A 26545-nucleotide genomic window follows, 5' to 3' on the forward strand; every position below is an offset into this window, starting at 1 on the left:
TGTTATCCAAGAAGAAACACAATGCCTCTCATCCAGACACAAAGTAAAGACGACCAATGAGGCCTCAAGGAAGCAGATGGCTTAGGGGTCAAAGAGGGGCACTACTACCAAGTTAACTGCTTCATACCGCAGTGTCTCCTTCCCGAACTCAGAGGGTTTCCTGCTGCTGAGGACACCTCTTCTGAACATTCACTGTGTTGATATGGAAAATACTCATGCATATTTCAGACCCAAGCCTGGCTGACAGAGCAGGCCAGGTGGGAAACTGCAGAGCTCGGAGGGCAGGCCTCCTAGAGTCCAGCAGAGCCAAGAACTTCCAGCTGTTCCCACAATGCCTGGTGCCCCACCCCACCTTCTGCTTCCTTACACAGTGGCTGAGTGGGTCTGGGAAACAAGCTGTGATGTGTTGGGTGTCAGTTAAGAGCAAGAGGGGCCCCCAGAGGAATAAGTAAGTAGAAGGGTACTGAAGGTGAGTCTGGTGACCACCTAGAGAAGATAGCTGGGCACTCAAGTCCAGAGATCCGGGAGTCTTCGTTTCACCCCTGAACACCAGGGGACTCTGAATCTCTGAGCTTCCATTATCTCACATGTAAAGTGAGGATGGCTCTAACAATACTTACCTTACCAATCTCAGGAGACTGTTTAATGGGAGGGATTCAATGACTTACTGTAGATGAAGCCATTCTGTAGAGCACCTTGTGAGTGTTGTTCTTATGACTGTCACTACTATTTGTAAGGAACAGCAGACCTGTGGAGAAGGTGAACCTGGAGCCCCTGAGGGCCTGGGGCAGTCAAACAAGTGCGTGCACACGTCCTGCAAGTAAGTCACATTTCCTAACCTGCTCCCTGGCAGGAAAGAGAAGGATGGATGACCACCTGCAAGAGCAAGTGACTGTTTTGGATCTAGAAGGAATAGGCGGAAAAACCTATAAGGCTGGGAGGTGTTTTTGAGAAATACTGTTTCCAAAAATATCTCCAAAATATGTTCCACCAAAAATTACCAAAAAGGATAGGGTGCTGAGATGAGTGTGGTAACCAGCTTCCTCCCCTGGGCCTTCTCTGAGACCTTAACAATGAACTTCCAGTGAGGATATGGGATGCAGGATGTGCCAGATTTATTTAACAACAGAACCCCCTTTCCACAGAGCATCTACCAAAGGGTTTCATGAAACATACTTTGGGAATTAAACCCTCCAGCTGGGCATGTAATACAGGGACATGGATTATAAGAAAGGAAACAAGAACACTTTGTTAACATTCAATCAATGGTAGGCAGCTGCTGGACATTTTGGAAAAAGGAGAGATCTGTTTTTTACCATGGCACTGAAACAGTATCACCTGTTCCCTGAACCCTCTAATTCCAGCCCCTCGAGACCCACCAGCTACGCAACCCCACATTTTACAGTCATGTACATTAAATCTACATTTATTTTTTGTTCTAAAATGTGCTTTTTCTCTCTTTAATATCGCCCCAGGACCTCCACCTCCCCTTAAAAAAAAAATCCAACAAACACCACCACACACACACATACACACACACCACCCTCCAACCAGGTGAAAATCCCCGGCGATCAGTCTATAACAAATATTGACACGAGGGGGAAAAAAGGCATGTTGAAATGTATTAGAATCAGAACCTGTACAAAAAAAAAAAATTAAAATATAACCTGAAACTGTTCAAGTTCAGAAAGGCTACTAGTCAAGTCCTTTTCTCTTGCCAGGAGAATGCCATCATCAGAGGGCTCTGGGTCACCAGCCAGGGAGGGTGGGAAGAAAGAAACAGAAGCAGCAACAAATCCTTCACCAGAGGGGCCGCGACACACCATCCCCACCATGGATGCAGCCGGGAGGAATTAAAGATCTCGGGAGAGCGAATGCTGGCAGACAGCCCCCATGGGCAGCCGGGGCCTTCACACCAAAGGCCAGTCTGAGTAGTCAAAAGGCAGCAGGGAGCGAAGCCAGCAAAGAACACCAGCCGGAAGAGACTTCTGCCACCCAGCAGACCCATGGCAACCCACCACTGGTGCTCAGATCCCAGGGGTAAAGACAGCCCAGTGCTCCCAACTAATGAGAGATTGGAGCTGGGCGTTAAGAGGCTGAAAACCCGTAGGTTTAGTAAACACAGCCCAGCATCAGCATCCCTCCATGGCCTGATCGGAGCTGCCAACAAGGGGTAAGGCAGGAGAGGGAAAACGAAGCATTTTGATCCCTGGCTACTAGAGAGCGCCCGCACCTCTGTGGGTACTGTGTACAAGGGGTTGGAGAAGGAAGGCCCCCCCATTCAGAGAGCACCCATCCCTGTGGGCCGGTTAAAGCTGCTTCTGGCTTATGAACAGCCTGACAAAATGACACGAAGCAAAGGGAAAACTAGGAGGGAGACAAGCCCTTAGACAGAGACAAGAACCTCCTGGAGGGAAGCTGGGCAGTGTCGGCCCTGTTGGGATGGCATCCATGGAGCCCCTGAGTCTGAAGGGAGCAACTGGGGACAGGGGCGGTGGGTTGGTGGGGAGGGACTTAACGGTTCTTCTGGAACAGTACCAACGAGGGGGGAGGCGCTGGTGAGGGGACGGGCAGGTCTGGAACTCACGGAAGGTGGAGAGGGGAGGAAGCAGGCCCTCGGTGTCCCCTCCCCACCTGACCCAGGCCTGGTGAGTGCCAGCTGCCCCAGCCGGCCCTAGTGGCGGCTGGAGACCAGACCTTTCACTTTGGACATCTTCTTAGTGGGCTGCCTCTGCTCGGCGTGAGGGGGACACTCTCGTTCGGCCAATTGCTGTTCCATCTCCTGAGCAGAGGAGGACGCGGTAGCTTTGAGGGTCTTCTTAATGTTGGTAACCTGGAGGGAGACAGAGAATTGGGGTGCTCAGCTCCTACGTGCCAGAAACTCATAAGCTGCTCCTGCAACAATGGGGGCCACTCAGCGAAGAAACCAGAGCCCTCTGCAAGAAGACCTGAGATTATCTTCAGAAACCTACACAAGGGGAGAATGAGCAGGGGCTACTCACAGAAGATACATGGAAATGAATCAAGCAGAAAAAGCGGAACGAATGATGCTTTCTTGGTTGAAAACAGGAAACAAGCCAAGTGGAAGTGGACCATTTGGCAAAAAGGTACAACAGAGCAGGTCAAAGAAAGCACTGGCTAAAATGGCCGCAGAAAAAGAAAGGGTGACACAAGGTGCTATACTCAGCTGACCACTGTTCAGGTATGAAACCGCAGATTGTTTTCACAAGAACTCTGGAATACAATTGCATGAGCCTTTATTTCAGCTTCCCTGGTGGCTTCGATGGTAAAGAATCGGCCTGCAATGCAGGAGACCTGGGTTCAATTCCTGGGTTGGAAAGATCCCCTGGAAAAGGGAATGGCAACCCACTCCGGTATTCTCGCCTGGAGAGTTCCATGGACACAGGAGCCTGGTGGGCTGCATTCCATGGGGTCACAAAAAACACGACTGAGCAACTAATACTTTCTTTCTTGAACAAGCAACTAGAAGGTAAACTTCAGCCAACTAAGTGACCAATGACAAAAAATGTAGTCAAAGAAAAATGCAATCACAGTACTGTTTTCAGCACACCTTTCTTAACAGATATTTAAGCACCTCCTGAACATATCCTATACAGTAACATGGATGTTCTATGATGAATGTTCTACCATTTTTTAATTAGTTCCTAATTTGCTTTTCACTTACGTATGGTGCTTCAATAAACAGCCTTTGCATACTTTTTTGAACACCCGTGGAGCTTTCCAGATCAAAGGGTTTACACATTTTATTTTAGTAACTACTGCTATACTGCCCTCTGAAACATGACTGTACCAACTTGTCCTACAAACTGTGTGCTCCTATTTATGTGCCCATATTTATACACATTTCCCAACGCCAGTTCCAACGGATCATTCATATCTTTGCCCTTCAGCTAACTGAGAATAATAATAAAGGGAAGAAAAACAGAAGAGGAAATATCAACTTTTTTCCCCAATCATTAGAAGGAAGAAAGAGGAGAAGGCCAATGCAGAAAAAGGTGTACGCTTGTTGGTAAGAAAGTAAGTAGCTTCCCCTGTTTTGTGGCTTCCGTGTTCTCTGGGAAGAAGCCCTGGTTTCTTACAGAACAAGAAGGGAGTTATCAGCGTCAACACTTCTCAACAGTCACAGTATCAGGAGCTTGAGTAAGAGACAGGCCGAATGCAGAGAGGAAAGCAACATAAAAATTAGGTTCCTGGAGGAGAGCTGTCATCTGCGGAATGGGCCTAGACTAGACTGCAGGTCATTTTTGTTTTCTGTTGTTCTGAGATGTAGGAACAGCCACGCCTCAAAACTGCTGTCCCCTCAGTCATCTCAATGACATTTCTAAGAGGAGCATCAACAGAGGACTGTGGGCAGGGACAGTGGACACAGAGGGCCACTGAGTCCACAGCTGGATGCATCCAGTGTCTGCCAGGGCAAGACATGCCCTCTCAGGACCCCGGGCATCCCACCTTCCCGTGCTTACTGCTGCTCTGTTATCTCCTGTTCAGGAGAGTTACCTGGTGAGGTAGTGAGCGAAGAATTTGAAGCAAGTGGACAGCCTGCCAACTCTTTCTCTTAGAAAAGAGCTATTTTGCTTTTTGCTTTACTTCAAGGCATATTTTGATGACCGTGGAGGAGAGATTAAGAAATGTGACTTTTCAGTTATCACTGCCCTATAAAACAACACTCCAAGGCTTGTCCAGTTTGCTATGTTTTCTAAGCATTCAAGTGCCTATTTACCTCTTCAGTTTCTTATACAAACTATCTCCCAGTAAGCTGATATTTTGGGTGCTCAGTGACACGTGAAGAAATGAGACCTACCTCAAGGACAAATCTGGCTTGTTCTCCATTTCCAACACGCCACTCAAGACCTTGTACCATCTTTCCCTTTACAACATGTGCCCTCCATTTGAGCCATGCCAAGTCCCCGGCCGCACACGTGGGAGCAGTCATTTCCCTCTGCCTGGCTGCCTGTCCTGCACACCCTATCATTCCAGCCTGGGCAAGCCTCCTCCTTCTCTGGCCCCCTCTGACCCCACCTCTTCCACCCTTCCCACCCTGACCACTCGCCCACACTGACCTGTCTCCCCTCAATTACACTGCCTGACAGTACCTCTCACTGTCAGATGGCAGCCTCCTACATGCTGTGTCTCCTCTGTTTCAGGGGTTCACATCTAGCTTCCTACGGTAAGACTACATGCTGAGCCCTCCACAGTCGGGGAAACAAAACACAGAAGAAAAGAGGGCTTCCTGAAGAAATGAGGCCCTTTATCCTCATAAGGCTTCAGCCGGATGTGGTGGGGGTCATGACGTGGCTCACAGTGGGTCGTTATGTATATACCGTGCTCAATCAGTTTGACTGTTGGCATTTAAAATACACGGAACTCACAAAGGAGACTGCTGAGCCAGTAACAGACTCTCAGAGTTGAAGGGGAGTTGAGTCAACCAGCTTTCTGTAATAACTCCCCAGGTCTAACCATAGACACCTCCTTCTAGAACCCAAGAGTGGCCACTCAAGCAGGTCCGCCAATTAAGCCTGTCTCAGCTCCACGGAACAATCCTGAGAAGTCTAACTCTGCCTTCACAGAGACGCCCTTGAAACAATGATTGATATCCCGCAGGCTGATCTTCTTTGGCCTCAATGTCATGCTGCTTCTAACTTTCTTCCTTGAGCAGTCTGGCTTGCAGGCCAGCGCCATCCCATTACCCCAGATGACCTTGAGTTTGTCAGGTCCCTCAGATTATGAGCGCCAGGAATTTTCACATGGGACTGCACCTGCTAACACAATCACAGCCTAGTTCTACTAGAGACTTTAGATATTCAGGTAAAAGGAGAACTGAGACAGCTCTAGGGCAGGAAAACACCTGTGAGCTGTGGGGCCGAGCAAAGGCAGACAGAAGTAGAGCACACAGTGGGAAAGGGCCACTCAGAGAAAGGAGGACAGGGAGACGGAAAGAAGTCTCTCAGGAAGCACGGGGAAGCACACGCTAACAGCCAATGGGCTCAAACTCTATCACCAACTCAGCTTCTGGAGGATTCGCCACACTGAAAAAGAGTGTACTTTGTCCAGTTATGCTCTATTACCTACCTGAGTGGAAAATGGCCTATTTTGTAAATGCAGCAAGAGCTATATATTGACATTCCACCAAACATCAGACTTACAAGCACATTCAAATATGAAGAAGAATACATTCCAAAATCAAATATAAGTGATGAGGTACTTTGTAGAGGTGACCATTACCTCCCTCCAGAGCATTTGCTCAGAGATGACAAACAGTTCGTGACGTCACTGCTCTATCTCCTGCAGGTATGCTGGCATTGTGACTAATTAGTTCGTGTTATTTCTGTGAAAGACTAAAAGGAGAGAATATTCTTAGGCAGTTTGTATGGGGCTGACTTCATTAAGAGGGAAAGCTCTTAAAACTGATAGTCACCAGAAGTTTGCTGTTATAAGATCTGAGGGAAAAAAAACATGAAGTTTTCCCCTCTGAGAACACCAATCTAACTTAAAAATAAATAAAGATCAACTTAGTTGAGAAGATGCCTAAAAAAGTTATGAGTAACAGAAGCATAAATACAAGCAGAATAGAACAAAATTACAACTTGGTGGTAGATCTGTTTTCAAGTCAACAAATACTTAGTGAGCACCTTCCTTCTTGTGCTTTCAGCCAGGGCACAATCAGCACCCTACATGCAGTAGCCAGATCACGCATTTAGAAAAACTGACAAGGCTCTGGGCTTTGACCACGCTCCCATTCTTCTCATAGCTGTCTAGATTTCCTAGAAGAGTAACAAATTAGTGAAAAGTGAAAGTGTTAGTTGCTCAGTCATGTCTAACTCTTTGTGACCCCATGGACTGTGGCCTGCCAGGCTCCTCTGCCCATGGAATATTTCCCAGGCAAGAATACTGGAGTGGGCTGCCATGCCCTTTTCCAGGGGATCATTCCGGCCCAGGGATCAAACCCAGGTCTCCTGCATTACAGGCAGATTCTTTACTGTCTGAGCCACCAGGAAAGACCAAATTAGAAGACTGCTTTAATTGGGAGTGGAGGTGACCTTGGTGGTTGTTGTCGCTGTTCAATTACTAAGTTGTGTCCGATTCTTTGTGACCCCATGGACTGCAGAACACCAGGCTTCCCTGTTTCCCTTTAGTTGGCTCAAATTTCTTTCTCTTGCACTTAAGCAAACCCTTACTGCCACCTGGTGGCAGCATCAGGCCCTGCCAGCTGGAGCAGCTGTGTTTCCAGCAGTGGACTGCTGACAGCAAGTCCGCATGTGCTGGCTTTCTCGTTTCATAACCGTAATTAGAGTCCACACTGCTGTTTAAGTACTGGTCAGGTTTCAACATTAGGCAGTCATTGCCTTCTTTCAAACAGATGCCACTTATTATGGAAATAAACTGTAGCCACTCAAAGTTCTACGAGTATCATTTATTTTGACAAGCCACCACAATCAAGCCCACCACCTGCCACACAATCAGCAGCGGCCCAACCACCCCGGTTCGATTCCTGGGTCAGGAAGGTCTGCTAGAAAAGGGATAGGCTACCCACTTCAGTGTTCTTGGGCTTCCCTTGTGGCTCAGCTGGTAAAGAATCTGCCTGCAATGCGGGAGACCTGGGTTCAATCCCTGGGTTGGGAAGATCCACTGGAGAAAGGAAAGGCTACCCACTCCAGTATTCTGGCCTGGAGAATTCCATGGACTGTACAGTCCATGGGGTCGCAAGGAGTCGGACACGACCGAGCAACTTTCACTTTACTTCACTTCACTTCAACCACAATGGGGCAGCCAGCAGTGATCAGGCTCCTCCTGGGCGACCAACCAGGTTAAAGAGCATCTCAGGTGATCCCGGGTCAGGTGGGTGTTTTGCCTCCAAATCTCCTGTTTCCAGGGTCTTATTTACAGGGAAGCGTCAGTGAAGAGGAGAGAGAGAGGTCAGTGAAGAGGAGAGAGAGAGGTTAGCCTTTCCTACTTCGCTCAGACATCAATCCCAGGTTAGAGAAGAGACTACAATCTTCAACAAGGGGATTACAGAGTTTGTTGGAGAAGCAGCAGGCTTACTTTCCTAACTGTATTTGTCTTTGACTAATGCTAAATTAAATATAGATCACACTTCTGCAAGAAGTAGGGTTAAAAATTTACAACAGGTGGAACATTCCCAGAGTAGGTGTGCCTATGTAGTATACATGGGTATTTGTGTACATAAAATAAATTCTCTCTAGTTTGTGAAAAGCAGACTTCAGAGTTCACTGATACTTACAGTGTGTGCCTGAAATACACGACAATCATTTGAGCACTTATTATGCGTAAGGCATGGGGCAAAGAGCTGGTCTTACAAAGATCAGGTTTTAATTTAAATAAGACACAGGTTTTATTTTCAAGGAATACATACAACAGAGTAGAGGAAATCTTCAAATGTCACAAATCCCCCTTTGAAAGGCATGACCACTTATTTCTTATGTTCCTTACCTCTAATTCTGGGTTCCAGTCTGCCATACTCTAGGACACCTGACTTTTAAAATTCATTAAATATCACTAATGCCACAAGCTCCATCATACCAGAAAAGAACTTTCAGTGCTAAAATTCTGATCTTCAGGGCTCCAAACAAATTGGGAGATGACTCCCAGGGGTGTCCAGGCCACAGGCTCACAAATGCCCATTCACTGCAGGGCTGGAGCTTGCATCTCCCCAGAGGCTAAAAGTGTCCTAAACAAACAGGTGTCTAATACCACAATCACACACTTTTACCTTCATTTGCGTTTCTTCCACCAAATTTTTTCCCTTTCTTCCTTGTTCAGGATAAAACATATGACACATTTTCAAAGGTTACAACAAACATGCACAGATTAGAGAATAAAACAAACACGGAGCACCCACCACACCGCTGAGGAGCAGAGCAGCATTAGGCCTGGATGCCAGGTGCGTCCACCCAACCTCACCCTCCATCCGCCCAGCCTAGTAACCATCAACCTTCCATCCACCCTTAAGGCCATCCCCAAACTTGTTTCTTGTGTTCTGCAGGTGCAAAGTATATGTGAACTGAGGAATTACAACATCCTGGTCTCCAAGCCCACTCACCCTCTGGCGACCGGGAATCAGAAAGGAGACAGAGAGCACCAAGCCCAGGGATGGGTCACACTGTCCTCTACCCGAGCACCTCGCCCAGGGCCCGCTCATGAGCGCTTCATCTACACCAAGATTCACGAGACAAGGAACAAACAGGGATACCTGGGAGTGGGGACAGACACTCCCTGCCTTACCTCAGCCTCTACCTGCTGCTGAGTTCGGCTGTGGTTCTCCTTGTACTGGTTGGCTCTCAGAACTTGCTGCTCGATGCCCAGCAGGACTGCCTCGCAGCCATCACACCTACATAGGAGAGAACCAGCCCTGAGCTGCAGAGAAGCCTGGGAGTCCACCAGTCTCCCAAATCTCCCTCCCCAACTCCACAGACACTTGCTGGAACATTCCGTCTGCCGGGGCTCCTGCCCCTTCACTCCTACCAAAGGACACGTTGTTACTAAATACCTAAGACAGGGCATATGGAAACAAACACAGCGGACATGGAGCAGTTTCCTAAGAGTTTACTTTTGACCACGGCATGCAGAATGCAGGATCTTGGTTCCCCAACCAGGGATCAAACCCACGCCCCCAGCAGTGGGAGCATGGAGTCTTAACCACAGGACCACCAAGCAAGTCCCTGGGGTGGTTTCTTAGAATACAGCTTCAATTTCCAACCTCTGTGTCCCACGGGAAAGTGGCACACACCATGCAATTAAAGGAATTAGGAGAGACTGCACAGGTGGCAATGCTTAATCAGTTTTCTCAAAAGAAAAAATTGTTTTCTAAAAGCATCCTATTTTGAAGATTGGCCTTTTTCTCAGAAGTGTGTTACTTCCTGGTTGCCACCCACCTCCTCATTATTTCATTTTCCCCACTTTTTATTTTGAAAATTTTAAAATGTTTAAAAAAAAAAAAAAAGGTTGACAATATAGTACAGTAAATACCCACCTCCCCTCCACTTCAGAGTCAGCAGTTGTGAACATTCTGCTGTACCTGTGGTACCACTTTATGTATATATACCAGCTTTGTTTAAAATCTAACTCCAATGCCTAAAAACAAGGGGTAAGAATTTGTACTCGTAGACACTCTGGGATGGGAGCTAGGAGAGCCCCAAGTGCAAATATGTTGACGCCAGATGTTGGAGGTGAAAACTGTTGTCGGTCATCTCAAAGACAGAAACAGACAGCCAACTTCAGCAGGACTAGACACCGAAAGCTTCTCTTCCAGACCTTGTTCATGTTACGGGTATTTTCTAAGTTTATTTCCCTTTTATTCTGACTTAACAGTTTTACAATCTTTTGAAAGCTCCTGTTTGTGTCACATGTTGTAAAGGGAAGGTGTCTGGAGTCACACCTAGGACAGAACCTGGGGTAACGTGTGGGCAGCAAAAGCCTGGGGGTCTGACAGGAGCTGCAGTGAGGGAAGCTCAAAGGGCTTTGGACCTCTGGAAGGTCAAAGCCGGGCTGTACATCCCTGGATATACACGTCTTGTGGCTAAGCCGGAGAGTCAGTCTGTTTAAAGACAATTTTCACCCCTACCTCCACCCCTTGCACAAAGTCTACCTGCCCCGCTTCATGATCTCGAACATGCCATGAGCCCACCTGCAACTGTACTCTCCTCACCTCCAACTGTACTCTCATCCTGGCCCTCCTTCACAACTCGGTTTTTAATAACTGTAACAAATTCTTATAGAACGTGCAACAGCTCTCACAAGCATCCAATTCTATTAAAATAGAGTATGTGCAAATGTCCCACTCCTTTTTATATACCAGAATACGGTTATCAAATATTCTGTATCTGAATCTATGTCCCAATTTAGAATAACCCATTCCTTGTCTTCAATATCCCTCACGGTGTTTTACAAACGTTAGCCCAATGTTACTGATACTGAATATGGTTCTTTTATCCCCAAAATCTTACTGACACGAATTTCCCAGCTTGGTCGAAGGCTGAGGGTGAGTCTGTGAAGCAACAGGATCAGTGTCAGGCTTAAGAGACTCTACCTGCCAACCCTGGGCATTTCATAGCCTGCTGCTAAATAGCCCCCAGTTGCACAGGACAAGAACTATTTTACAACTATGACACTAGGCAGCCTGAAGTGATTCTTGCTGTCACACAGCTATAGTCACAAATGCAGTTTCACAGTCTGCTTGCTGTCCCAAGGTCCCAGCACCCAGGCAGCCCCCTCTGATATCTGAAGACCATATTTCTCCAAAAAGAAGCACGAAGGCCAGGACAGATATCCCCTTCCTAAAGGCGAAGCCGGGGGGCGGGCAGTTGGCTTCCCCTGTGGCTCAGCAGTGAAGAATCTGCCTGCGGTCCAGGAGATGTGGGTTCGATCCCTGGGTCGGGAAAATCCCCTGGAGAAGAAAATGGCAACCCACTCTAGGATTCTCGTCTGTGAAATCCCATGGACAGAGGAGCCTGGCAGGCTACAGCCCTTGAGGTCACAAAAGAGTCAGACACAACTTAACGACTAAACAACAACAAAGACGGGGGTGCCTCCTTCCCTGAGCCTCACCATTCATGCAAGGTCTTGACAATATTATTGATATCTTTCTTCCGGATATCACGGCCAATGCAGAAATCCACTTCCAGCAGCTGGTTTCGCTGGTCCAGCTTGCCCTGGATGATGTCAGTGTAGACTGCCTCGATGATGAGGTCCTCCAGTTCCCGGAGGTTCCGCATCTCCAGGTCCTTCAGTAGCACGGAGGAGGGGATACACTGTAGAGAAGGTATGCGTCATATTTACAAAACCACTGGTAAACATTCAAGAAAATTCAGGTTATTACCCAGATAGCCAACGTCTGCCTCAGGGCTTTGGGAAGTGCGGTCCACTGGTAATTATTAACATCTACGGTGTGGTGAGCTCTGGGCTTCCCTGGTGGCTCAGCTGGTAAAGAATCTGCCTGCAATGCAGGAGATCTGGGTTCCAACCCTGGGTTGGGAAGATCCCCTAAAGAGGGGAAAGGCTATCCACTCTAGTAATTCTGGTCTAGAGAATTCCATGGACTGTATAGTCCATGGGGTCACAAAGAGTCGGACACGACTGAGCGACTTTCACTCAGAGCAACAAGAGATGGATAAAAGAGCTGTGAGACCTGTGGGATCCAAACCAGACCCACAGTATCTAGGAATGCATTCTCCTCCATCCTCTGCCTCGTGGACGTTGCTCACCTTTCAGCTGAGAAGAGAGAAATACTCAGTATTTGGCACTCTGCTGCCTTCTGGAAGCTTGCAGAATTTGTGTAACATGCCAGGCCATCAAAAAACTCCAAACAATCTCAGACACCAGAGAGACAAACTGGCTGCTTGCCCAGCAGAGCACAAATTTTAAAAACTTACAGGCTAACACACCCACCTACAGGTGGCCACTGGGTACTGCCGGCTCAGAGGTCATCCTGAAATTTACATTTGCTTTCTTAGTCTCTTACCCAACAAAGTCAACTCCCCAATAGTAGTCTTGTAATAGGCTGTACCAAAATTCTGCATGACTTCAAGGAAACTGGATATTTAAATACTCAGTTTTCTGCAAATCCTCTGACACATCACTATTAGCTTGAAAATTAACAGAGCAATCAAATCTGCAGAAACAGACAGGAGGAAGATGTATGCAGAGAATATGACAAACCTACCTGAGGGGTGTTCTATGACTAACGGTCTGAAATCCAGAGTTGGTACATGGGCTTACAGGTTGCAAAAATGAGGTAAAGAGTCACTATTACTCTTTGTTATACTTGAGAAGTCCGTGATCAGGACAAAAGGGGAAAAAAAAAGTTCAGGCCCTCATTTCCTAACAAAATAGGCCTCCCACCTGTAATGCCCAGCTGAGAATCAGAAATCTATGATTAGACCAGATAAAATAATATTAAGAAGTGAAAACAACAATCCAAGAACAAACATACATCTTTCTGGCTCAATCACAGAGGGAAAATGCAAAAAAGCAAACTTTTTCAAAGGCACAGCTTCACAAAAACGTAAGACATTTAGGTTAGGATTGAGCAGAGAGCCAAAAACCAACTATAAATTGACTGAATCTGGATCCGGCTATGAGAAGATGGTTGCATGTCATCTAAACTGAGTGGGACAAAGAACTCAGAGATATAGTAGAGTGATATTTTACAGAAGGTTAGGGTCAGAAATTAGAGAATTAAAGCAAAAATTCCAATTAGTATATTCAACCTTGAAAATCCCCAGAGGAAGGCAGCCTATTTAAAAATCAACCTCTCAGTAAGTCCAACATACAAGTTATTCCTCCAACATAGGAACAGTTCACTGTGCATTGAGCAACAGCTGAAGTGGTTAACTTGCCTTGAGATGCCTTGTTGTTTGAAAAATCTGTATCTTGAAACAGCAGTCTCCTTTAAGCATGGCAAATGCTCAAGCACATGGGGTACCATGGCATGCCAGCACTGAGACCTGCTGATTCACATCCCTCCTGGGCATACTTTCCTGAACAGAATCGTGAGTAATTATCTACACTATTTTAACTGCTATCTTATTCTCTTTTGTCCTTTGCCAGGCAAATTTTATGCATTTATGATGCAACTCTACAGTGTGCAGCTGGGAGCTCCCACACTGATGCCAACAAGACACCTGCCTGGAGGTGAGGAAGGAGACAGGAAAGGGCCGGGGCCGTACCTTCATCCTCGACGCCAAGCTCACGATGGTAAGGTGTTTCAGCTTGTTCTGCTGAGCTGTGCTCAGTTCTGGCAGGCTCTCCTTGTTGGCTGCTCAGTCCCACCCACCACAAAAATCAAGACACAAAACAAAATTAGGATTTCTTCATGGAATAAGCACACAAACTCCCCACATCAAACCTACTACTGAATCACTGTCATGACTCTGCACTCACTCATGAGGCAAATGTTCCATAAGCACCTCCTGTCTTCACTCAAAGACCATGTGCTTCCAAAGAAGAAAAAAACTGAACCTCTACACCTAAAAAGCTGGGTATCCTAAGAAGCCAGGCACGACTGCACAAAATGGTATGACAATTATTTTAATGGAATACTATTTTCAATGTCTTCCCTAAGTATCTGTTATGTGCAATGCACTGTTTTAAGTGATTCAAGGGGAATGAGATGGGCCTTATCAGGGCTGCCGCGCTTCATAACTCCAGGAGCACCAATCACCACCCAGAGTTGGGCAACTCAATGGCCCTGGACTTGTTCTCAGTTGTCATCGACGTTTCAACAGCTACAAATGCAGGAGAACTACCAGAAGAAAGGTACAAATTACCAGAAGATGACAAGAGGGTGAGAAGAAAGGGAAAAAGAGAGAACACAAGTGAATGCAATCACACTGGGGAGGTAGGAGAGAAAAAGAAAAACAGGTGGAGCTTCAGATGACTGTGGAAGGACGGGCACAATGTGAGCAATGACAATAATGGAAACAACGGCAATGGCAGCTGCCAAGGGAACACAGACGGGAAGTTGTACTTAGTGCAAGTGCACACACAGATCCACACGTACACACACACAACCAGGGAGTCCTCACAGCAACCCCACATTTCAGATTCCAAATGTCTTCAGTTCCTTATCCATAATTCTAGATTCCAATTGGTGAATCCAAACTGCCTTTTTTTCCCCTTGAACACTGTGCTGAAATTCACGTGGTGGCAATTCCTGACCTAAACTGAGTTAGGCTTTTGAATCCCATTTGTTGTGAACAGTCATTTGTTTTGCTGCAAAACTTGAATGTGTCTGATTCCTGGTTTTGCCCACATCTCTCAAGGGTGTTACATAAAAAAGTATATGCATCATATAACTTTTTAAAATCATATAACCTTTTTAAAATCCCCGAAATTCTAAATGATGAAACATCCAGCCCAAGAAGTGCAGATAAAGGATTGTGGACCTTTTTGTTACTCCCCTTTGACAGATGAGGGGACTGAGGTACAGAAGATCACTTAATTTGCCAAAGGACACACAACTGGTAGAAATGGAGACAGAGTATAAAAGCCAAGAATCCTGGTTCCAGAGTCTGTAAAATGCTGCTTTTCAGTGAGGATGGAAACAAAGGATTCACTCACTGGAACAAAGTGAAGGTCAGAAAAAACTGGCAAGTGGCAAACTGTCCAGTGTGATGGCAGCACAGAGTTAAGTAGAAGTGACCAGGGAGAAAGAAAGTGAGAGGAAAAGAGAAGTCAGGGATACCACAGTGAAGACCTTGAGTCATACCACTAAAATAAACTTCCAGGTCTATGTCATACCACTAAAATAAACTAGGAAAGCCAGACAAAAATGGCTTGAGTAGAATGTAAGTTAGTGTTTGGACATGCATGTACCTCACTCCTGACAGTTACAATGACTATGCTGTACAATAACTTACAATGACTCAAATGATCTAGAAAAGAGAACTGGGTAAGTAGATTATGGAGTGTTAGATTATGGAATATTAAAAATGACTATAAAGATGTAAAACGTGGATAAATGCCTATGAAATAAGTGAATAAAGCAAGATATAAAATTGTACACATAATCTAATTACACCTACAGAAATCATAAGCACAAGGGAGGAAAAGTCCAGCACCAAAAAACTAACAGTGGTTATAGGTGGTACAACTACAAGTGACTTTTTCCCCTATTTTCCAAACCTTCTTCAATATGGTGATGGTATTTAGATAATATTTAATGCTTAAAGACTTTCCAAATGGGTATTCTGACATTTCACAATGCTCCCAAGTGCTCTACCAACACCAGTCCTCAAGAACCTCATGTGAAAAAAAACAAGGGCTGTATTTATGGATGAGCATAAACACAGTCCCCTTTAACCCACTGGGAAATAAAAGGAGGGAACCAAAGTCCTCATGGGATGTCACCTACAGAGCACAGTGAGATGAGAAACAGCCAGGTAAGTGCCCACCCCATTATATCCCAGACCTCAGTGAGCCTCAGGAAGACAACACACCCAGGCAGAGAAACATAATGAAGAGAAGTCTGTGGAGGATCTTAACTAACTCACCTATGTAATCTGGGTATGTTCCATAGGCAAACAGGTTCAGCAACTGCAAATAAGCTGCATTTGCTCCTTCTGCAAGCTGAGGAGGAAAAAAAGAAAACAGTTCACAGACCGAGCTGTCTACTCATCACTGCAGCATTCGAGCAGAGGGCAGGTGATCACGGGCCACAGTTCCATACTGTTTTATTGCTTGGTCCCTGAGATCCCTCCCAACTCTGATTCTTTGGGAAAAAATAAGTAAGGTTATTAAAGGCCCATATTTAAATTTTCTCTCTCAGGAATACACACTTTACACTCTATCCAGCTCGCCCAAGGAACTACTTTTGTCACAGAGATGCGCGTACATGCACACAAAGCAATAAGCACTGGGAGCAGGAGGAATTTTCTCAGCGTTCCCACCACTGAAACGAAGACTGGAGCAGCTCTGCAGACACCCCAGCTTGGCAGGAACAGCACAAGTCACTCTGAATCCAAACTGAAAAAGTACAGGGGTGGCTCCAAGTCTCAGGACCACAAGGGGACTGTGAATGCCGGAGATCAGCAAAGCCTAAGATTCAACAATAAAGCCCAGCTGGGACAGGAAACCAGGCTATCAGTCAGCCCCAAACAAAACTGTTCATTAAAATTACCTACTCCTCGCTAATACTAAGGGCAAAGAGCCACCTGGGGAAGAAAAAGCAAAGTGGCCCTGCTCTGCTGCCAGTCACCATAACTGTGTGCTTTCCCTACTCGCAAATATGACCTGTTACTCTCCCAATTTACCAAACTCAGCAAAGTCTAAACAGGAACCAAGTGGCATTCTGTGGACACTGATAATACCACTCAACTTTAAAAGGTTCCAAAAACTACATCTGTAATTTCTGACCACTGAAAGGCAACTAGTTTATTCCCAGCTCACATATAGAAAGAAAACGAACTGTGGGAAGATAAAGGTGTTCTGCTGAGCACTCCAATGAGAACTCTGGCATCCTAATACCCTGGTCTACCTTCTCAGGTTATTGAGAATCTCCTGAGGTCCTGAATCAGAAGTGGACGAGACCATCAAATCTAGCCCCCACTTTTCAGACAGACAGTTTCAAACTGAGCCATAAAAGACTATTTTCTCTAGGGCAGACACTCCAAAATTTCTCCCACTGGCCTAAATCAGTAACATCTTTCTGACTTTAATTTTCATCCATCTCCTCTTACCCAAACTGCCATAAAAAACAACTACTTGTTTATATTCATTCAGGCTTTTCACAAACCTGAAGAAACAAATTACTCCTAGCTATCTCTTCTTTTGAAAGATGATGACCTATCAAGCCACAAAAAGACATGGCGGAAATTTAAATGCAATATTACTAAGTGAAAGAAGCCAATCTGAAAAAGCTACATAAGTATGTTTCCAACTATATGACATTCCGAGAAAAGTAAAAACATCAGTGGTTGTCAGGGATTAGAGGGGAGGAAGGGAAGAACAGGCAGAACAGAGAATCTTGGGGGCAGTGAAACGCTCTCCCTGATACTATAATGGTGGATACATGTCATCGAACACTTCTCTAAATCCATACGGGCTTCCCAGGTGGCGCTGTGGTAAAGAGTCCACCTGCCATTGGAGTGGACACAAGAGACGTGGGTTCAATCCCTGGGTCAGAAAGATCCCCTGGAGGAGGGCATGACAACCCACTCCAGTATTCTTGCCTGGGAAATCCCATGAACAGAGAAGCCTGATAGGCTATAGTCCACGGGGTCTCAAAGAGTCAGACACAACCGAGCACACACACACACAAAACCCATAGACTGTACAACTCCAAGTATGAACCCTAACGGAAACTATGGTCTTTGAGTGATAATCATGCACCAGTGACATTCCACACTGGTGGGGGATACTGGTAATGGGGCAGGCCATGTATGCATGAGAGCAAGGGATATATTAAAACTCTCTGTACCTTCCTCTCAACTTTGCTGTGAATCTAAAACTGATCTAAAACAATTAAGTCTTAAAAAAAAAGAACTCAAATTTTCTTAAATTTTCCTCACAGGATTCCTTTTCTGTCTCTGGTAATTAAATTTTTACTGAATGTCTACCGTGTGTCAGGGTACATAAGAAGCTCTAAGGAAACAACAGTGGGCAGAATAGACCTTACCCTAACAGAGCTTCCAGTCTAGCAAGCCAATCTGATGTTAAATGAAAATTTACAATTTAAAAAAAAGTGAGTCTTTCTGTTTTCAACTGTTGCAGGGACAGGAACTGATGCCATACCCATACATCTGCAAGGGATGACCCAGGGGAACTGCTCGAGCTACCTAATCAAGAGGAATGAGCACATGTACAACAGCAAGTCCAGAAGACCCAACTCCTCCTGCTACAACGAGCTGACTCACAGCAGGGCAATAAGCATGAAGCTGGCAGCCAACAGCAAAGGCGTTTGTCCTACTGTCATGAACTGAAGAACTGGCCAGCAAAAGTCAGTCACCCCATTTATGTGGACCACCATCGACAAGAAAGCCCAAGCAACTCTAAGTAGCATCTTGCACATGATCCTCAAGAACAAGGACCACCCAGACCTGCACATGGCAGCCTTCAGCAGAGCAGGAGTAACACTGGGCAACCAGGAAGAAGCTCTGACAGTGTAGAGGAAGCCAGCCTTCCCCACCAAGAGCTCCTGGTGTAATAAAGTACGTAATACAAAAAAGTATGTAATAAAGATGTCACCAGACTTTTTAATCAATCAACATAAAAGCATCAATCAATAAATATGAAAATATCTCAGGTGGGAAGCAGAGGTGGAAAAGTATGGGATCCTTTACAGCTATATTCCACCTGGTTATTCTTCTCATTTTCAAGGTACAACAACCAAAGGTGATACCCAAGTTTTTAATAACCACTACCAAACAAACAAACAAGCAAGCAAACAAAGCAAAAAGGACTACTTCCCAGCTTTTCATGTCATATTGTTTTTACACATCTTCAGCACTACACTGCCCTTTTCACAGAAATAATACATTCTTTATCCATGCCCATCTCATGCTCAATAACAAACACTTCCTGCTATGTATGTGCCTGACCAATCTTCAATGTCCATGTTTACACTGGAGGCTTTTTGTCCCTAAGAATGACTGGAACTACTAGTAACATCATTCATGCTGATACTATACTTTTCTAATTTATCAGGTTCAGCTGGATTTGTCTCCTATCTTTCAAATTACTACCACTTCCCCGGTGACTCAGACAGTAAAGAATCTGCCTGCAGTGCAGGAGACCCGGGTTCGATCCCTGGGTCAGGAAGATCCCTTAGCGAAGGGAATGGCAACCCACTCTAGTATTCCTGCCTGGAGAATTCCATGGACAGAGGAGCCTAGCAGGCTACAGTCCACAGGGTCAAAAAGTGAGACACGACTGAGCAACTAACACTACTACTAATCTCAATTTACTCCAAATTCAGATGAAAATACCCGCCAGAAGGAGCCCAGAATTTCATCCCCACTCTCTTCCCCTGCCTCATCAATTCCCATTCCTCGCTCAAAAATAGCACCTCACAGGTCCACAATGCTTCAGCACCAATAATCCCTGGAAGCCTAGAGAATCTCAGGAAGGTTTAAAACAAAGAAAATAGAGAAATTGTCTGAAAACGGCCCTTACCTCCTGCACATTGGCCAGCTCCAGCAGTTCTCCAAAGACATATACTCCAGGAGCCTCCAAAACTTGGTTTATGAGAGCAGTGAGGGCTGAACCACTGGTACCTTTGGCTAGTAAGATAAACTGTTCCAGGAGGTTACTTGAGGGCTTCTGTTCACCTGCCATTCTCTGGCCTTGAGATCTGTCCAAAAGAAAAGCGTTTCAGTCATCCTTCCTCCTCCTCTGCAAAATCTATGCTTATTTCATGCTGGATCAGACATCAGAATAGTTTGGGGAGTATTCAAAAAGAAAAAACAGCTCCGGAGTCCAGATCTCACTTTGTGACATGGTAGGGTGTAACCTGGAGTTACAGGGATTTATTTGGTCCTTATTCTGAGATTTGAAACATTTAATAAAAGCCACTTCATTCCATCTGACCCTTCCCCAAAGGCAGCACCTTCGAAGCCCTTAAACCTAACCAGGACCTGAAGAAACACACAGGAGTAACTCAGTAGCTGTCTTATATTCACCTCATTTTTAAGACTCTGGTTAAGAAGCAGAGAATCTTGTCAAAACACAGAGGCATCAGATGTAAGCAAAAGCAATCAGTTATAGCTTCCATTGTGCCATTAGAATCCCACCTACAACCAGATACAGATAAGGGAAAACAAAAGGCAGACAAGAAAGATGATGCATTTAATCAACAAAATCACTGACTGAATAGAAAAGGGAAGAGGGGAATCATCTTGAAAGATAAAGAGCAACATATTCAAACTAAGAAAATACATACACACATGCTGTTTAAGTCCATGTGGAAAATCCCTTTATTTGGCTTCCTATTGGTATTCCTATTTGAATACGACTTCAGAATTTGTAGAAAACCTCCAGAAAACAATAAAAAGATTTGAGGAAACAATGAAGATACAGTATAGCCATCCTGAAGACATTAGGACAAGAGGGTTCCTCGATTGTAAAATCTACTGACTACAAGCTGAGTGTATATGAACACACACACGCTGCGTATCTACTCTACAGGAGTCCTACATAAGAAAAGATTACTTCTCTAAGAATGATATATCCTGGGCAGTGTGACAAAATGAAGGAGAAGTATAGTAGAGGGAAGAGAACAAATCGAAAAAGGATAGCTTGGTGCAAGAGAAACTAAGTTTTCCTTTGGAGGCAGGCACCAAGAGCTGCAGTCCTTTCATAGTATTTCAGGAACAAGTATGTCGTTTCACCAGGGTTACCTAAGAAGGTCTTGTTGGAAACAGAAAAAAATGAAGTGCTAAATAAAGAGAATAAAGGTTGCTGAGGGGAGGGGAAACTGGACGAAGAAGAGGACAGGGTATGAGCGAGATGTCGGGGGAGGGTGATGTGTTTGGAGAGGAAAAAAAAAAAACCCTCCCTTCCAAGTGGAAATGTGTGAAAACACTGAATGACAGGGGATGGAGAAGGGGTAAAAACATGGACAGAACTTCGGTCCCTCAAAAAAAAAAAATCTCGGCCTAAAAAAGCAAAGTCCGTGGGGGCAAAGAGATAATAAGGAGGCGCTGATAACCGCTTTCTTCTGGAGTGGGAGGGCCCAAAGAGGCGGCTAGGAACTCAGGCGAGAATTCCCGTCCCGCGGGGGGCGCTATTTTGATGGACCGCAGAGGGGCAAAGCCGCAGCCTTTGCGGGTGGAGAAGCGAGAGCAAGCGCGGTGCCGACGCTGAGGGTCGTGGGCTGGGGTGGGCTTTAGGGCGGGCGGCGTGTACCTCACAGGGCCGCGGGTGCAGGGTGAGGAGCGGAGGGGCGCGCTCCGAGGCGGGGCGGTGTGGCCGCGGGATTTTCCCACAGCTGGCGCTAGGTCTGACGGCCCAGCCGCGCCTGGCGCGCCGGGCCCCACCCTCTCGCCGGCCCCTACCTGTCCTCGGCCGCCTCTCTGTCCTCTCGGTCGCTGGCTTGGCCTCCCGGCGCCTGCCCGCAGGTTGTCAAGCGTCCATGATCGGCCCGGCGTCCGACGCTTTTCTGCCTCCGCCGACCCGTTGCCCTTGCGGCTCCCCCGGAAGCCTCCCGCCGCTGCACTCGAGTTCCGCCCACACTAGGTTCCCCCGCCGCATTCGCAGCCTCGGAGCTCTAGTGAGGCCTGCACCAGAGAAAGGGGGTCCGACCCGGCTGGGGTGGGGGTCCTGAGGAGAGAAATGCAGCGTAGGCAGGACTGGGGCCCAAACCATCGCCATCAGCAGTTTGGGGCCCTAAATCCATTCTCCCTGCCGAACTGTGGCTACCCATGGGGTACAGAGCACTTTTGCATATGCCAGGTGCCGTATGCTGTACACCGTCTCGTCGAACTCTTACAACTCCAGGCCTATAACATTATTCCCATTTTTTCAGATCCAAAAGCCAGTGTGTCAGTCTGCTTTGAAACCCAGGCTCTCTGAAGCCAAAGACCATGCTCTTCGCCTCTATTCAGAAAATGTTTTAAAATAAGTAAAACACGGGTTGAACCAACCATGATTCTGTGACCAAAAAGATATTTGTGACGTTGCATCTGGTATTTACCAACTCACCTGGGAGATGGCTAGGAATGCCACGCAACTGAACACCTAAGCTGGCTCCTTTAACGTGTACACCAGACTAAGGTCTTGAAAATGAGAAGAAGGGGAAAAAAAAAAGCCCTATTCACCTTTTGTGAATTCAAGTGCAGAAATCAGACAGCAGAAAAGGTGCAGAGCACCAACACATTCATTTAAAATTTTTCTTTAGTGCCTGTTATATTCTAGAAGGTTCTATGAAGATAAGGTTCTTGCCCTCAAAAAGCTTCAATCTGTTAAGTGCTATGAGAGACAGAGATGACAACACTTTGGAAGCACAGAAGAGAATGCGCTGGGGAAGAGAAAGTGGGCAAGAGCTGAGAAGAAAAGAGGTCTGCGCTATGTAGCACATATTGATGCAAAAAAGAAACCCAGAGTGACTGGAGCCCAGGGATCATGGGTGAGAGATAGGGGCTGCAGAGCTGGCATCAGGTCATCAGTGTTCTTGGAAACCACACGCAAGGCACTATACCCATGAAAACCTAAATACAGCAAAGTTCCTACCTGGGAGAGTTCATGGTTCTGAGGGAGACAGGCCTGTCTGGCCAGGACAGATGGTGCCACAGGTATCCCAGGAGTACAGCCAAGGCTCTCCTGACTGTGCCCTGGGGAGAGGCGATTCAAGGCAGCCTTCTGGAGGAAATGAGGCTTGAGTTGAGCCTGAAAGAATGAGCAAGCAAATCAGAAAGAAGACAAGCCCTGTAAAAGAGTTTTTCTTTTATCTTAGAGGCACTGGGGAGCTATTGAGGGTTTTTAAGCTGTGGAGAGGTCTGAATAATTGCCATTTTGGACACTAGCTGCTATAGGAATGTACTGGATATGGAGAAAACTAGAGGCTGGGAAACCCTCGAGGTGACTGATGGATTCCGGTTAAGAGATTGTGAGATCCTGAACAAAGGTGGCAGCAGTTGGGCTTGAAATAGAAAAGTCCTGGTTGGAGACATTTAGACCATAGAATCTGTCAGACCTGGCAACCAGCTGAATGCAGGGATAGAGAAGGAAGATATCACCCAGGATTCTGGCTGGGGAGGCCAGAGCTGTCTGGAGGTGGTGGTAAAGTGAACAGGGCTGAGGAGGAGAAGGGACAAATTTGGTGTTGGAAGGAGGACTAATAAGTCTTGTTTAAATTCATAAACATTCTGGCTGTGCCTCTGCTTCCTCCAGAATAATGTTCAAATTTGAAGGCTCAGGATGCCTCCCCCACCCCATCCAGCTTTGTCTCACTGCCTCCCCCCACCATTAGAGCTCAAACTCCATGCCGTCCCAACCCACCAGGACTCAGATCTTCCCTCTCTGACACGGGACCTAGGCTCAGACTTGCTCTCTCTTCCTTTGTGCAATGTTCTTCCCTCACATTTGTCTGCTAAAATTCCACCAACTATGTAGGCAAAGAGTTAAACAATTCAAAAAGCATTAATCATGAAAAGGAAACACTGAACTATGGCCCGTCATTAAAATTAAGAATTGCTCTTTCTCAAAAGACACCAGTACAAGACTAAAGGGACAAGCCACAGACTTGGAAAAGATATTTGTAAAGCGTGTATCAGACAAGGAACTCCGTATCTAGACCATATAAAGAAATACAAATCAACAAGAAGAGAATCAGCCCAGTTAAAAAACTGGGCAAAAGACTTGAACAAGCACTTCACAAGAGGATATATAGCAAACAGTCAATAAGCATATGACAAGGATTCAACACCAAAGACAATGTACATAAAAATATAATGGTATACCACTTTTAGTCAAAATGGCTAGGATTTTTAAAAACTGACACCGTTCTCTATTGCCAAGGATAAGAGTCAGCCAGAACTCTCTTATGTTGCTGTTTAAGGTGAAAATTGGTACAAATATTTTGGAAAACTGGCAATATCTACTATTGCTGATCACACACCCTCCACACAAGCCAGCAACTTCTCTCCTAGAAATAAGTGCACGAGTCCACAAAAAAAAACTCATTTAAGAATGTTCACTGCAGCTTTGTTAATAAAAGCCAAAAATTGGTAAATGAAAACCTAAATGTCCATCGACAGTAGAGAAGATAAACAGTGCTACATACCTACAATGGAATACTACTTAGCAATTAAAAATTAAAAAAAAAAACTTAGCTACTGCTACATACAGCATAGATGAATCTCACAAAAATACTGAACAAAAAAAGCCAGACTCATACTGTACATAGTGTATGATTACATAGGAATTCAAAGGACTTCCCTGGTAGTCCAGTGCTTAAGAATTCACCCTCCAATGCAGAGGACATAAGTTCAGTCCCTGGTCTGGGAACTAAGATCCCACAAGCCGTGGAGAAATAGGGCACCACAACTATTGAGCCTGCCAGCCCTAGAGCCCATGCTCTGCAATAAGAGAAACCACCACGATGAGAAGCCAGGGCACTGCAATGAGACAGTAGCCCCCACTCGCCTAAACAAGAGAAAGTCAGCATGCAGCAACACAGACCCAGCTCAGCCAAAAATAAAGAAATAATAAATAAATAAATGAAATTCAAGAACAGGCAAAACTGATCTATGGTAACAGAAGTCCGAAGAGTGATTATCAGGACGGAAGGATGACTGGGAAGGGGCAAAGGGGTGCTGGAAACTCTCTATCTGGATTTAGGGATTCATGACACAAGTGTATACATAGGCAAAAATTGTGCCCTTGCTGTATGTGTTATATTTCATTAACAAAAACAATTTACAGATAATTGTAATGTAGAAAAAAATCCTACCCCTGCCACCTCCTCCATCAAGTTTTGCCAACTGAATATATCTTTCCATGGGGGCCTCTGTAGCATTCTAATGTCCTTTCTTTTGTGTCATTCCTAACAGTTCATCTTGAATTTCAGTGGAATCTCTTTATTTCCCTAACTAGATTGTTATCTTCCTGGTGGCAGTGACCATGTCTTTCACCTTCTACCAACAAAGTCTGGCAAATAACAGAAACTGGAAAAAGTGTTTGCTGAATTACATGGAAGGAAAAATCAGGTGGATGCCCAGATGGGCAAAAGGGATAAAGGAAGAGGAAGGAAGGCCTAGAAAAAGAGTAGCAGATCTCAAATTTTAGCTTAAACTACAGTATTTATCTAGTTTCTGAAATTATATTAAAGCTTTATTGTCTGAACCCTTGAGTAACATAGAACAAATCAAAACACCAAGTCTTACCTAGACTGAGGATAAACAAACACTGCACTCCTTCACTTGCAGGAAAGTCACCAAATAAATGTTCACCTAATATCCACTGAAGAAAAATGCACAACCTAAAACTTGCAAGTTATGTTTTATACAGGGACCTTACTAAGGACTATAGCCCAGGAGACAGCCTCATATAACCCTGAGGAACTGCTCCAAAGAAGTAAGGGAGGAGCCAGGATATATAGCAGTTTTTGCTGAAAAGAGAGCTTGTAGCTGAACATCAAAAGATTACTGCTAATTAACAAGAAGCAGACAACTCAAATGAATGATTTCTGTGGTTTTTTATGCATGGGAAGTTGCAAGTGTCTGGGCTCATTGAACTCATTCCTTAGATATGCATCGTAATTATCTAGGGCAAGTTCCTATTTTTCTCCATCCTGAATCCTCCTCTGGGCCTATCTTCAGCGGTGGCTTCAGTGACTGATGGCTTGACGATGGGCAACGTTTGTGAAATGTCAGGCAACATTTTTTTGTCCACAGTAACCTCTGGGTGTTTCAACCTTGATAGGAAAACTTCATCAAGGAGAGTAAGATCGCATAGCCATGTTGCTAAAAATATCATTACCCTAGTGTAGTGCAAAAAGCCCAGACTGCAGCAGTCTTAGAACTGAATTCTAACTCTGTCCCAACTTTCTGTGACCCTGACAATCTCTCTGCCTCTCTGGGCCTCAGTTTCTTCATACGTAAAATAACAGAGGTTGGATTAGCAAATCCTCTGAATTCTGACTGTATTGATAGTCTGAGTACACAACCTTTACATCTCTTGGTCCACCGCAGGAGCACACCAGAAATCCCTGCGAAATACCTAACCGGTTCCCCAGGCCAACAAACAAGTACGACTTGAAGGAGTCATTCTGTTACATTCTCTTTCATGATTTCATCAGTGTTTGTGTTTGTTGTTTCAGCCTTACCATGATTTGCAGGAGATTTCTGGGTTCCATGTAAATAGAAGTTACCTGTCTGTGGGCTGTCATCTTTTGAGGCTGAAGAGGATGTTCCCGCCAGGTTTCAACCCCTGGGATCCAGAAACCACCAATTCTACAAGCAGATTTATGGATTTGCGCACACTGCGCGGCACACTGGAATCGAAGTTAGAGGAACTGAGTGCGGGGAATGCTGGGATTTGTAGTCCCTGGGCTTTCTGTTGCGTGCTGGGATCT

The 26545-nt window shown here is 45.5% G+C and overlaps 2 protein-coding genes across 3 annotated transcripts in view; one reads left to right on the forward strand and one right to left on the reverse strand.

Annotated features, from left to right (window-relative positions):
- Positions 1 to 1093: 1093 nt before the first annotated feature.
- On the reverse strand, positions 1094 to 26480 carry COPS7B (COP9 signalosome subunit 7B). 2 transcript variants are annotated; one of them, XM_061148511.1, is made up of 9 exons: positions 26342 to 26480; positions 22702 to 22857; positions 21528 to 21792; positions 19648 to 19825; positions 16029 to 16104; positions 13704 to 13792; positions 11584 to 11786; positions 9262 to 9367; positions 1094 to 2833 (listed from the first exon to the last, which is right to left on the reverse strand). In XM_061148511.1, the coding sequence occupies exons 4-9, from the start codon at positions 19807 to 19809 to the stop codon at positions 2675 to 2677; spliced, it is 795 nt and encodes a 264-aa protein (XP_061004494.1). In that variant the 5' UTR covers positions 19810 to 19825; positions 21528 to 21792; positions 22702 to 22857; positions 26342 to 26480; the 3' UTR covers positions 1094 to 2674. The 2 variants fall into 2 exon arrangements, with proteins under 2 accessions (XP_061004494.1, XP_061004495.1); XM_061148512.1 differs by lacking the exon at positions 22702 to 22857 and having other exon boundaries at positions 26342 to 26471.
- The window catches only part of PDE6D (phosphodiesterase 6D), a 59856-nt gene continuing 54290 nt past the window's right edge, over positions 20980 to 26545 (forward strand). Inside the window, exons 1-2 of the mRNA XM_061147961.1 lie at positions 20980 to 20992; positions 21363 to 21742. Of these exons, the coding sequence (XP_061003944.1) occupies positions 20980 to 20992; positions 21363 to 21742 (393 nt within the window). The remainder of the gene's footprint in view (positions 20993 to 21362; positions 21743 to 26545) is intronic.

This window comes from Dama dama, chromosome 8 (assembly GCF_033118175.1).
Source record: "Dama dama isolate Ldn47 chromosome 8, ASM3311817v1, whole genome shotgun sequence".
Lineage (NCBI taxonomy): Eukaryota > Metazoa > Chordata > Mammalia > Artiodactyla > Cervidae > Dama > Dama dama.